Raw genomic sequence first — 14,388 nt, 5'->3', positions numbered from 1 at the left:
CAGACCTTTCCTGTTGAAGGAAAAAAAAAAATAGGAACATTGCTCTGTTTTCAGCGTGGAGCGTTGCTTCCTCATGCACGGCCAGCCAACGTGGGTGCACAGGACGGCAGCAGAGCACAACGGCTCTGAGGCCAGGATGGGCTCAGTTCATGCAGGCCTGGGTGGGATCCCGGCTCAGTCCCCCTCTGAGAAGGACCTGTGTGTGGCACCTGAGGTGGGTGCCACTGCTGTGCCTCCTGTCACCGTAGCTCAAGGAGGACGTGGTCCTGAACACCCTTCAGGCACAGAGGGCACCCACCTCTGTACTTACCCCAGATGGCAGCTGCCACAGAGACACACTGAAGACCTTCATGTTAAAAATAATAAAATGCAACAATTATGTGATTTTTCTGCCTGTGGAAATGTGTCAGGCTTTGCAAGCTAAAACTGTATCACTGGTAAAATCTCTGCTGGTGAATAAAAGGGAAAACAGGATGTTTGGGACTATGCTGCTGTGCGTGCTGGTTCTGAGTGGTTTTACATTTCATCTAGTTTCCTAGGTTTTGAGCCCACAGAGAAAGCAGATAAAGTTTTCCACTAAGGAAAACTGATCCTAAATATGATAAACATGTCCCTAACATTTCAATGTATTTGGTATAAAATCAGCTGGAGCTGACAACTAAAACAACAGATAGCAAGTCCAGCCTTCTGGATCTTTCGTCTCTCTTTCTTTCTCCCGTCATCAGTGCAGGCAGAGTACTGAAATGTGCAGTGCCCCCCAAAGCCTTCAAATGAAAGCAACCTGAAAGTGTTAAAGCACATCACGCTGCAGGGAATAAATGCAGCAGCAAGTCCATTTTGCAAACCAGGCACCAAGGAGGCTAAGTGAGGTCTGTAAAGTCAGCCAGCAAGTTTGGGGCAGGGTTAAGAACTGAACCTACTGGATTGCTCATAGGCATTTTGTCTGCAAGGGTGCTGCAGAAGCAGCTCTGTGAGGTAGAGGTGGAACAATGCCTGCTGTGGACCAGAGGGAGCAGGAAATCTCATTAAAGACCATCTCTTCTGCCGGTAGCCTTTCAAATAGAAGCCAATGGCTGAATTTTGTGTTGTGACACAAAACTGCTAGGACAGTGAAATAGGTTATCCTCAGTCTGCTTCTGGTTCTCTAGGTAAAGAGACCAGCCTTTGGATGAGAAAGACACAGAATCACAGAACCACAGAATCACAGAACGTTAGGGATTGGAAGGGACCTCAAAAGATCATCTAGTCCAATCTCCCAAGACCTTATAGAACTGTTATATTTCAGTTTCCTTTTGATTAACACAGTAGGATGAAAGCCCATTTTGAAATCAGGGCTGTTTGTCCACACAGAGGAGAGCATCATGAAGTGAGGGAGCTGCTCCCAGCTCGCAGCTCTGGGGCTGGGATCGGTGCTCCAGGTAACACCAGCATGCTGCTCACGAGCACATCTCTACCCTACACTGGGAGCACGTGGCCCTCCATAAATGCCAGCAATGTGTATGTATTTCAGTAGTCACCAGTACTTTTTAAAGATTATGAGTTTCAACATGCAATGGCTGCCATATTGTCAAAACATGAGTGTGGAGCTGCATTTACAAATGTTCTTTTGGTTACGCCCTGTTTAGCCAAGATTAAGCAGCTTAAACATTGTAAAGACAACAATTTTCGAGCCATCCAAGCCCAAAACACTGAAAGACAAGCTCTGAGACAGATGTAGCAAACTAAACTTCAGAAGAGAGAAACCATATGCTCAGCTTGCATCCTGCGCAAAGCCCACATGGCAATATCAGACCAAAGAGACTGATGGAGGTGCTGACTGGAAAGCTTCAAGATCTTTATAATTGTTCCTGTAACTTTCATACCAATTACAGTAATTCCTATCCATCCAGTAATAAGGCTCTTTCTTAAATCAGAACACTGTTCTTAATTTTTTTGTCTTTTTTTGATGTACAGTGTCCCATATTTTCTTCTTACCATAAGAGAGCACAAAGTGTCATTCAGTAATAAAGCAGATGAGATTTTGGGTCAATATAGAGCTCACTGGACATTAGTCCAATTCAGTTGTATCAGACTTTTCCCAAAAGGAGTGTTTATGGAATATTTTCATTTGTCTGGTTCCTCATATGTCATTATTTTCATAGTATCAAAGGGCACTGATGCCTCTTGGGAGGTAAATTATGCCAGCAGATCTTTCTGTGCTTATAGAAGTAATGATACAAACAGCAGCTATCCTGCATAATAGGAAGAAAGGAAGAAAGGCATTTTCTGTGGCCTCCCTAGGATATACTTAAGATTAAAAATTTAGAAGATCAGTTTATCTAGATCAATTTACAGAAGTGTGTATAGTTATTTATGGTCTTGGTTCAATGCTGGGAATGAAGTATATGCATTTATCATATTTATATATCTCTAAACACAGATATTTCTAAACATCGGAAATTCACTGTATTACTTAGTGTACAGATACAAATCAAATAAAGTTTGATGGCAGAGACATACCACATGAACACACTGGATCAAGGGGCAACTTAAAGAGATCTTGCTATTTATTGGGTCAAACACAGGAGACAAATTGTAGTAGAAAATTAACAAATTCATCTCTTAAAAGGTATATAGTCCTTTCCATAGCTGGAGGACAAGCAAGCCTCTCTCCCCAGAATAAGTCAGAAGAAAATACATTTATGGGAAAGGGAAATTAAGTACCTCCAGAGCCTAGGAGGTTTTGCAAAAATTCAGATTACCTATGAAGATTAGGTTAGAAGAGCTACAAAAGTCAGTCTGCTCCAACATGAGAAGATTCGCTTTATTTAATGCAACTTGAAACACAGGCTGTGCAATACAAAGACCCTAATTTAATGTTTATCTGGAAAACTTGACCAAGTTGGTTAAAAAGGGAAAGACAGATATCCTTCAGACTGCCTCAAATAAAAGCAGATTGAAATGTGGCTTTCTTTTCCATTTCTTCACCTACTTTTTAGAAATGCTTACAACTATGCTGTCTGCTGGAGACACTGCAGCTTATTTACACTGTCCTTTAAGCTGTCTTGAGTGCATGCTAGAGACATGTCTTCTGAGCAGATCAGGATAAACCTCACCCAGATGCAGCAATCCCAAGGCTGGTGTTTGCGGGAGTCCGAGACCCTCAGCAGGGCTGCAGTGGGTGCGACCCCACCTCAAGTCTGGCCACACCACCAAGGCAGCACCAAGCCAAGGGGCTCAGGCTTGAATCCAGCACTCACGGGACCGTCTGTTTCATTACTTTTTCCTCTGGAGGCACAGATTTCACTGTACGGCCACAGATCACCCTAACGACTGGTGGAACCTTGGGAAACTTCCTGGACATATCCTAGGTAAAACCTCTGCTCCATCAGGGAGAGTACTGTTCTGTGAGCACTGACGGACATGGACAGCTTTCCTCTTACTAACATGTCCAGAGAGGCTGCAGTTTCTACCAGTTGAAAAGCTTGAGTATTGTAGTAAGTCATACAGTTTGCTTTATCATTTTCACCTCCACAGCTTTACCATGAACACCTATCTCTTTGTGTATGACTTAATGCAATTCTGTGGACATTCCTGGATATTTACAAATATGATCATCAGGTTCATGTCCTTTGGAAAAGGTAAGTTCCCTCTGTATTTTCCTTAAACATTTCAAGAGCCAGTGACACACAGAAACATCAAATTGGAGATAAAGTTATGGTTCTGAATAGACATACGTTCAATGCTGGGGCTGTAATTTCAATCAGAACAACATTTTTTCTTCCATTTAAAAGGATGATCAAATTACTGGTAACTACATTCTGCCTACATCATGTCAGCAATGAAGCTCTTGTTTCACTAATGGGCTTTAATATTCAGCAGTGTGCTAGAAATGTCTGACTTACTTAGACATAGACCTAAATGTGACTAGGTCCAGTCATTATAGTGAATATTGGTCTTATTGAAGCCACTGCAAGGGAATACCTTTGTGGTTATTGCACATGACTCTATCTCCAAAAACATTACAACATATATCTCTTTCTGTTGCCTGGGGTTAAGGCATGAAAATAGAAAACTAGTGACTGGAAATTTAAAATAATTTATAATGGCAGATAGTTGTGGGTACATAAAATGGTCTACTTGTTTTAGGAAGTGCTATGGGTACAGATACAGGCAGGAACTCAACATCTCCTCATGTTTAGACATTCCTCATACATTTCCTTATAGTTAGAAATATGCTAAAGTGATCTTTCTAAACTAACACGTCATACAGAATGTTTGCCAGTGCATCAAGTAAAGGAGATCTCACTCCTTTCTCAGCTTCCTGCCTCTGTGTCAGAGCCACACACACAGAGAGTATACTCTCTCTTCCCTTCCCAGAAGATCTGCTTCTGCTTCCCGGAAGTTTGATACTGTGTGAACTTTGTTTCCTGTCTCCAGTGGTGACAGGGCAAGAGCACATCCAGTAGTTGACCCAGACTTTTACTACATAACCAGCCTCCAATTTTCCTCTCCACTTTGTCTGTAGATTCGGTGGCTGATACATTTTACTCCATAGGACTTGTAATGCGCCTTTGCCAGTTGTTATCTGTACTGGAGATCCTACACATCCTCATTGGCAGTGATAAAAGCCGTCTCTTTCCCAGGTTTTTGCAGGTAAGTCAATTTCTCAAGACCCTCTTTCCATGACCTACACACTTCAGCCACGGCTGCTACTAGGGACAAGCCCAAGCTGAACCACCCCAAACTCTTCCTCAGGGAGCTCCCTCTGATAATGGTTTGCTAACTGCAGGAACTGAGCCCTCAGGACTGGCTTGGGAAGGAGCTGCTCTCTCAGTGCTTTTCCTAAGTGAAATTGAATAGCAAGTGCCTCACGCCCAGCCCAAAACAGCAGGGACCTGGAAGATGTCCAGAGGTGGCCATTTGCAGAAAGGGGGCAGTCCCCATTTCTAGGGAGCCATAGGTGACTGAGGATACTACTTCCCCAGCCAACCTGTGTACAGTCAAAAGACAACATTTCTGAGCCAAAGTTTCAGTAGCTAATTATTTCCCCTGCAATGGTACTGACGGGTGCATATTTATTTTGTGGACAAGCACAAGACATAATTTTATGGGATAGCAAAGGGATGACAGTGAGAAAACGATCAGCACATCAAGCCTCCTGAAATGGGGTTTGCTGGCAGTCATGGAGTGTGGAAGGAAAAAAATTGATTAAGAAAGAGAAATTAAGGGACTGAAGAAGAAATAATGCTGGGAGGAGAAAGAAAGGAGAATAGTCATATTCTTGCTGAGGGTCATATCTTGAGAGGGTTAATATGGCCAAATTGTGGCACTATCCAGAGGTTCTGACAGTTAAAGGGTTTACAAGGTATATGTTTAGCTGTAAGCAAAAACACAGCCAAAAGATCACATGCTGTAGCAGAAAACAAGGTGATTCTCTGACATTTTCCTTACTGCACTCTTGTTTTCTGTTGGGAGTTAATCTCAGGTTTTGGTATTTTTTCTCAATGCGTTGGAAAAAGTAAAATTGTTGACTTAACTTCAAACCTTTGCAATCTTTAGTATTTGAATAATGGTGAAACTGGTATTGCTTTCAGCAGTCAGAAGGTAGAAGATTAAAAGTAGTTAGTTATGTTTTTAGTTTTCAGGATAGCCCGTCTTTGTCAAATGATGTGTTGCATGGGTGAAGATGTTCCTCTTTTTAAATCTCCATTAGAAGTTGATTGACTAATGCAGATCTCTGTTCTTCACACTGCTCACTAAATATGACTGCAAGTTCATAAAAATGCAATTAACCTTTTTCCTTGCCTAAATCTACACACTTTTACACTAATTTAGGGGGGGGAAAAGTATCCTGTCTAATAAGTCATGTAACAAATATCACGTCATCTGGAGAGAAGACCAGCCTGCTAATGCTAATAGTCATTAAAGCAAGGCTTGTCCTGGCAGTGTCTACACATTCCCCAGCCCTGACATTGTCTGTTCCTTTCCTAACCAGCCCTAGAAAGAAGCAGAGATCAGGGAAGCCTGCACAAACACTGCTCTGTGTCACCTCAAGAGACAGGAGATACAAAATGAATGTTCTGAGCAAGAAAACTGCGACCTTTTTGGGCAGGGCAGTAACTGCAGTGCTCTCCAACGCAACATGGAGAAGGTGGGTTGGGGAATGTTACAGCACTGTGAATCCAAACATTTGCCTCACAACAAAGCAAGCTTTGGATCCTTACTTGGGTCTTTCCGCATGTGTTCTCTCACCACAAACACACCTCTGGCGCCTTGATGTTGGCAGTAGTCTCATGTCCAATCAGTGTGCACAAGCTCTTTGGGGTAGACTCCGCTTTCACTTGGGTGGCCCTGCTTTTGCTGTGAGAGTACAGAGGCCATGCTGTCCTCCTTGCCTTTTAGGAAAAAAAACCAAACTTATATTCCACAATGAACAGGGGAAGGACAGTTAGATATGCTTACCTTACTGCAGCCTACTGGTCTACTGCATACAGTCAGGGCACCAGTAAGGCTGCAAGAATTTGACAGTGGCTGCCCTGTTCTGCATTCTCACCACCTTTTCTGACTCTAAGCTTAAAACTTATCCCTAGACCCACCCCAAAAGCCATAAATAAGCTGTGAAAGTACTCCTGTGGTGATTGGTTGTTTTGTAGGCATTATAAGAGAGATATGATTTAAGCAGAGTTTGAACAAAGGATTTCTGCCTGATATCCCATTTATTGTGGTTTAGTAGCATTTATAAGGAACACTTTGGGATGCACATGAGAGACTGATGAAAAGCAAACTCAGAGGCGTATTCTGGAAAAACTTGTTCAGTATGGCCTCACTGAGGGACAAAGTCTCAGGCCCTGGTGAAGGGTTAGGTAGGCCAAGACCAAGTCACGTCATGAAAGAAAGATGAGTCCTGTGTGATGGATGCTCTGGAGGAAGGGAAGACAAGGGAGGGTCATACAGTTGGTGCAAAGGGATGGCTCTCAGGGCATCTGCGGTTTGAACGATTGAGAGGAGGACGGGAGAATGTGTCACATGTCACTGCAGTTGCTAAAACAGAAGATAATAAAATTTAGTAGTCTAGACAAGGAGTAAACACTGATAGGGCTGGTACTTTAGCAAGGGAGAGAGTAGGAAAGATGGAAGAAAAGACTGCTGGTTTTGTGAACAAAATACTAATTCTTTACCCTGTACAAACAGAATTGGATTTCCCAGACCAAAGCTTTGTGATAAAAACATTAATTTTTAACTTAATCTAAATATTTAGTAGCACTGTTTTTTTTTAATCTTTTACTAAATTGAAGAGCTATGTAAGAGTTTCACGTACCAAATACTGTACAGTCATGATTCTTAAAAAATGGAAGTGAATGTGCTGCCTGCTCCTGCCCTAACCACAGCCAGTATAATTTGCTCTGTTTCAGTTGCTTACTTCAAATGCCCAGACTGCCTTGTGGAAATTTATGCCATTCTACAGAACTTGCTGTATCCTGTGAAAGACCAGTGCTGGGAGAGGAAGGAAATTCCGGCTTGATTTAACACAAAGGAGGAATGAAAAATGAAACAATTTCATTTATGCTTTGTGAGGTGTCAGCACATACTTCCTTTTTATGAACATGAAAACACAGGACTTCTAGTTTTGCTTTTTTTTTAAGCAAGAGAGTAGCAACAGAGAATACCATATTTTCATTTACACAGGGACAGATGATCCTTAGAAGAAATGAGCTGTGCCTGGGCATCAGCACATGCTTCTCATATAGATGTGTGTATTTTCATGTATGTACATCATTCCATGTGTGTATATATACAGATGTGTATGTATAGGGGCACAATACCTACAGACATGTTCTGGAATCTCCCCTTCTTCAAGTAGCACCCGGCCTTGTCACTTGCCGAGAAGGCCCACAGCCTCTAACCCTGGCATCTACCTTTGATTTGCCTTGGTTACCTAAAAGTAAAGAAATGAAAGAAAAGAGCACAGTGCTATGAAAGAAAAGAGCACAGGGGAATAAAGGCAGACAGGCAGGCAACCTCCTGATTTACAGAGAGAAGAGGTAGGATGTGTTGTCTCCCATGATGAAGACATCATTGCTGCTGCCCTGCCCCGCCGATCTGCTCCACAGCAAGGCCATGGGTGGTTTTTAGTTCTGGCCTCTGATGGCTGCTCTGTCCACCCCGGTGTTTGCTGGCTGAGGCTGCAGTCCCACAGAAACAGAAGACCCACAGGGCACCTGTGCTGTGTCAAGTCCAGTTCACTGCCCTTGCAGGTACTCAACCTGCTTTACATAGCCTGATTACTGACTCCCACCACCTGCAACAAGTGAGGCTGAGGGCCTCCACTGCTCCCCTTCACAAACATGAACCCTCTGATGGAGGAAATCTGCTGAGCCCCAGCGAGGTGATAGTCACTGCTTCTCGTGCATCTGCTCATGCCCTGGGGAGGGGAGGAAATCCACAGCCCCTTCCACTCTCAGACCATGAGGCTGAACTGTGAGTCTCCATAGCCACTCTGTCTCATTGGCCTGTGCTCATCCTTTTGAAACTGGGGGTGGTAGCTACCTGCCTATTATCCTTCTATCTCACTGAAATGGGATCAGCTCCTCATCACTTGACCCATGCTGTTTTCTAGCACTTTTTCAACCAGCCACCTCTTGAAGAGCAAGTGACCACTTGGAAAATCTGCCAGCCCTCCCATCTAAAAACATGTCCACAAGCTTTGGTCTCTAGATGAGACAATTCCCTGAAATATCTCTTGTATTAATGATATTGCTGAACTCTGTCTCTACATCCCTGTCCAATTTTAGGGTCAGTAACAAAATGCCCATACCACCAATGCTGCACTCCGTTATCACCCTTCACCAAAATGATTTTAACTTAAGTTCTATTTTATTTATTCTCTCCAGCACACAATGCTGTTTGGTGCTCACAGTGCTTTTACCTTTGTTTTGATTTCCTTCTTGTGATGGTTGTGCCACCATGCTTCTCCTATCTGTTGTAACTGGCTTCAGATTGTGCACTAGTAATTCCAGTTCCCTCATCTTCTTGTCAGGTTCCTCAGCATCAGTGTTTAAACACAAGATTTATTAACTCTCACTCTCTGCTCCCTGGTCTGTCTATACAGAAGTCTGCTGACATCCGACCTTCTTAGAAATCAATTCCTCAGTTAGGGACCAGTGGGAGCAGCAGCACAAGATGACAAGGGAGGGTGAGATGCAGCAAAACCTTTTTTATCTGTTCTGGCCCCTCAGTGCTTTTCAAGATGAGAAACCAGATCCCTAGGGGATGGACACGCTCTTTTTCTGTATGAAAAACTGTTCTCACATAATTTTGCTGAATAGTAAAGTGATGACTGCTTTATCTGACAGATGTGGTTTGCAAAAAGAGTCTTGTAGCCAAAGTGGTTCACACAGGAACCAGTAAATGTTACGTAGCAAAGCCACTGCACAAACTTGCTGAGAGGCCAAGTTCTTATTTCACTTAAGGTAGGAGTAAGGGGAAGTGTAAAACCAGTGAAGAATGACTGTGCTTATGAAAACCACCTTTGTTAATCCATTTTCATTTCATGACTTTTCACTGACTTAACACCTTAACCCATGAAATCATTAAACCTAAGGCATCTTATAGAAGACAAGGCAGTGGGTATTAAAAAAGCCCAATGAGTACCAACTGAATAGATGCATGTTTTCTCTTTCAACACTTTCAAACAGTGTAAACCAGAGTGAAGCAGTACCATTCTGGAAGAGTTTCACAGGCAACTATTAGCAGTACTAAATACTACAGGTATATATACAGGGCAGGGCATGGATACTGATAGGAAACTTGTCCAAAGAAGCTGCAAGAAGACACACTTGGTTTTAATTTCTTGAGTTTTAATAGTGACAAAGTATTTTTTTAAGCTGGAAACAATGTCTGCTTAATCCACTTTTATATATTTTCATTTGTAAAGGCATACCTTGTGGGCCAGATAAGGTTCAACCACTAAAAAAATGTTATTACATAAATATTACAGCAATAATTCACATAAATGACAAGCTTAAACCCACTTCTAGCCAGAAACAAGGAAGGAAAGATAAGAAATTCCTCTTTTCCTCTTCCTTTCTGCAAATCTTACATGAGAGAGATCCCTTGGGACACAGATCTCCAAGTTACAGAAAGCAGAGCTGGGACTGTGAGATTAGCACTGCCTGGCAGAGAGAAGGCACTTGGGTGGGCAGTACCCCACAGGCAGCCTGCAAGCAGGGATGCTTACCTCCTGCTGGCTCCCCAGGCACTGGGGCACAGTGGAAGAAGTCCTTGCTCCCACCACCACAGCTGGCTCATCCACCTGAATTCTTTTTTCTTTCCAGATCACTGAGAGAATAATTGTTTTATTTGTCGTCATCAACAGTCAGGAAGAAGTTCAAGGGAAATACGTCGTGTGTGTTTTATTTTTCCTTTGGAATTTATTAGATGTGGTCAGGTAAGGAGTCAGTGGCAAAATCCTGAGGGGAAAATGGGTCATTCTTGAAAGAAGAACCCCATCCCCACCATGCTGTAGGCTCATTTTATTATTTTTAAAATGGTATAAAAGTATATTATCCATTTGAAATAAAAGCTTGGACCTTACCAGCTAGTTACTGATTTTTACAGAAATCCACATAGTTGAGAAGAAGAGTGACTTACAGAAATAAATCACTGCATTAACATTTATAGTTCAAAGGCTTTGAACTTTTTAACAAAAATCTAGAAGGAAACCAGAACTACCTCACAGGGAACAGTGATTTCTAAAGCCGATTTACAATCCTAGGAACAGTAATCAGTAACATTTCTCAAATGTTACTTAAGCCTCTATGGACCTCAGTTTGTAGACTCAGAGCAGGGAAGATAGGGAATTAAGAAGCATTTTAACAAGACATAACCGTTACGGCAGCCTCTGTACGGGATCAGATTTTTTTCCCTTAGCTTTTTTCTTTCTGCTAAAATGGCTTCTGCTTTGGGCACTGACCGGGGTGCATGGATTTAGGCAGCAAAGGAAATGTATGTTATAAAAGAGATCTAAAGAAGGAGTGTCAGATAGGATCGATAAGAAAGATTTAAAGTCAGCTTCAAAGTATTTGTACTACATGTGTTAATAAACAACTACTTGTACTAATTATTTAGATTATTGCTCCATCCCATTTCTTTTTGAAGTTTGTAAAGATAAAATAGCAGATCTTAATCTCAAATAAAAGGGTTCTGTGCAGCTGGAGAGAGGCCAAAAGTGTAAACAATATTGGCTGTAAAGTCCTGTCAGTGCACAACAGTCATATCAATGCATATTTTATATTGTTGCTAAAGAACACAGTCCAGCATCTTAGCAGTAACAGTGGCCACTTAACAGGCAATATACTGTGGTCTATGGCAGCAAATGACCAATTGAAATAATAGCACATAGTACAGCTCATACAGATTTAGAGTTCTTACCCGATTTATTTTACAGCATCTGTGCTAAGTCTTAGCATCTCAAAGAAGTGGTCATGCCTAAAACTGTACAGTAATCTAACCCACCCCTTAGCCAACTAGTCTTGAAGCATTATAGTTCTTCAGGGACATAAATACCTTGTGCATTATGGCTAACGATACACAGAGCAAAATTGTCAAGGTTTTGTATATTTGATCTTTCCTGCCTATACCATAAACAGCCCAAGAAGGTGTATGAAGAGGGAGTAGCTGTCTACTTTTTTGTATTGAGTTGAGATTATGCCTTAAAAGCAGTAATTGTGAAAAATGGAGACAATCCTGAGGCTGCAGAGGGCCAACCTGAGAGAAGACCATACATCTGTAGCCTATCAAACTCCTATACAGTCCAGGAATGATGCAAAATTAGTCAACGAATTTGTAAGAAGGGAATACAGAAGTTTGTTTAATGCTGGTTCCAACAATCCTGGCTAACATGGTTTAAAAATCTTTACTTTCCTATCTCCAGCAAGACCACAGTGCAAAAAGCCTCTCAGATGACCAAAAGTGTGATCAGACCTGTTTCTCTGGTGTTTGGAAAGCTGCTGGTTTCTGACAGAGCCTTCAGGCTGGAGGGCTGTATTGCTGTCTGCCTGTGCTAGGGTAGCACCACAGACAACTCCTCCAAAGCAATGGACCATCTGCTTTCAGACATTGATTAGAGCCTGAACAAAACTGCTGCAGTGTTGCTCTGAAATCTTCTCAGATAGGCAGCTCCAAGCTCTTCTGCAATTCCCTTGGCTATTTTTTAAATAAATAAATAAATAAATAAAGTATCTTTATTTTAAAGACATGATCATTCCTTCTGAGCTCATCTGCTGTTCCTCTTGCTGCAGGTACACTTACAACATGTTAGCAAGGATGGGAATATATTACCCACCACTGACATGGCTCCATGTCTCACTGTGCATCCCACTCTATCCCCTTTCAGTTCTGGCTCAAGGTAAGGAGATGGGAAAAGTACCAACGACTTGCTTCCTTAATATTCTTCAGTAAGATTTGATCAGTTCAATTGTCATTTGTGTTTAAGATCCTTCTTTTTGTGTTGCCAAAGTAGTAAAAAATGCTTGTGTACTCTCATATTAATCTGCATGTCTATATATCTTTCTCTTTACGGCACTTTTTTCCTTAATAGAGGTTCTCGGGGGTTTCTGGGGCTTCTGTGTCTGTTAGCATTTTATCATACTTACATCATGAAAGGTGCCCACTGAGATCATATTGAAAGTAGTGATGCTACAGGAGTGACAGAACTTGTTACTGAATAGGAAATACTTGCTAATTCTAGCCTTAAAAGCAATTAGCACCTCAGACCTACAAAACTGAACTCAAGGAGAAAATAATACGCGCATATGCATATGGCAAATTCTCACATAATACAGCTATCTGTGCCTTAAAGGTAACTGACCTTTACATTAGGCTTTTTGATGATCTTCCAAACTGTTTTTGACTAAAGATTTACCATATTATTTTACAGCATTTGCAATTTGTGTATCACTGCCTTATTTTGAATACTTTGGCACGTACTCCATCAAGCTACCACTTCCATTTGCCTTCTCAATCTACTTCCCCTATGTTCTGAAAATGTACCTGCTGGTGCTTTTTATAGGTAAGTATACCATCTTCCAGAAAGCTGGGTCTTAACACAACTGGGATGCCTACGGCAATAGAAAATCAAATCAGTATAACTCCTTTCACAAACTCTAACTCTCTGCCACATCCCCTGCCGACTACGGCAGGAAAGTTCATCACCAGCTGTTTTGATTTCCAATGTCTTTCAAATACAAGTAATTGAATTTGGAAAATACACCATCTCTCTTCCAAAAATACACAAAATACAAACCAAAAAGATAAAAATAGCATCGATGATGCTGGCCTTAGAGCTACTTACTAAAGTTTGCCTTTTTTTTTTTTTTTTTAAATAAATTCCCATTTGATCATACTCTCATTGTGTGCAACCCCTCCTCACTCATTCCTCCTAGCTGGTATGAGAAGTTATATTTCAGTTAGGACTTTTACAGCTTGATTATCCAAAAGGGTGAAAAAAGAGCCCACCACAAAACCTGCAAGTGAATAGATCCCTTCGCTCAAAAAAAATCTCAACTGCATTACAGCCAGGTCTTTGTTCTGTCACTGGCTTTAACACTAATTTGAAGGATCTCATCTTTGTGATGCAGCATTCTGTTCCTAAGTTCATGGACGGAACTGTGCAAGGTTGCCAGAGGAAGGCTCAGGCTGCTCCTTCTGAATTAATGGAATACACTTTAGACTCCACTCCCTTGTTCTTAACTCCCTTGTTCTTAACCTTGTTTTGTGCTTTGATCCAGGTATGTGCTTTAACATCCAGAACCTCTTCTCCGAAAGGAAGGCACACCTAGGGACAGGCAACATCGAAAAGAAAAGAAGCTAAGTTGATACGTTGTTTGGAAATAAGAAATATACTCCCAGTGGTCTGCTGCATATCATAGATTAAAAAAAATTAGACAAACATTTTCAATGCAAAACTCCTGTTTGCATGTACATTATCTGGTTGTGCAGAATTTTCAGAAAAGGCAGGTCTCCTAAATGCACCTCAAAAATGGAGCAGCTCAAAGTAACTAGTGACTTTTGAAAGCTGTGACTTCAAATGGCAGTAGTTTTAAAAATGAATATATTTCTTCTAACATATAAGCCTATTCAAAGAAATTGAAGAGTGTCTCCACTCACTATCACACTAACAACCCTTATTTTTGTTGTTAATTCTTGCCTTATCAGCAACAGACCTTCTGTAATGACAATATCATTTAACCTATGAGATTATTTTACATTAGGCCTACATGTGTGTGCCTCATATATATAAATGCCAAATTAGCCAGAACTGGAATCTCTCAAGGAGCAGAAGCTGGAAACTTTGCAACCTACGACATTCACATGCTGATCAGTCCCAGGCATTCACGAAGGATTCTC

General features: G+C 41.5%; 1 protein-coding gene across 1 annotated transcript; it reads left to right on the top strand.

The window, feature by feature from the left end:
* The first annotated feature begins 3,520 nt into the window (after positions 1-3,520).
* PTPLAD2 (protein tyrosine phosphatase-like A domain containing 2) lies at positions 3,521-14,111 on the top strand. Its single transcript, XM_010183433.1, has 6 exons — positions 3,521-3,620; positions 4,508-4,635; positions 10,317-10,429; positions 12,282-12,388; positions 12,920-13,051; positions 13,770-14,111. Exons 1-6 carry the CDS (start codon positions 3,524-3,526, stop codon positions 13,850-13,852), a joined length of 660 nt encoding a protein of 219 aa, XP_010181735.1. The 5' UTR covers positions 3,521-3,523; the 3' UTR covers positions 13,853-14,111.
* Positions 14,112-14,388: the final 277 nt, after the last annotated feature.

This window comes from Mesitornis unicolor, unplaced genomic scaffold (genome assembly GCF_000695765.1).
Source record: "Mesitornis unicolor isolate BGI_N332 unplaced genomic scaffold, ASM69576v1 scaffold42420, whole genome shotgun sequence".
NCBI classification, from domain to species: Eukaryota; Metazoa; Chordata; class Aves; order Mesitornithiformes; family Mesitornithidae; genus Mesitornis; species Mesitornis unicolor.
The sequence above is the reverse complement of the archived record's forward strand: the minus strand, read 5'-3'. Positions and strand labels throughout refer to the sequence as shown.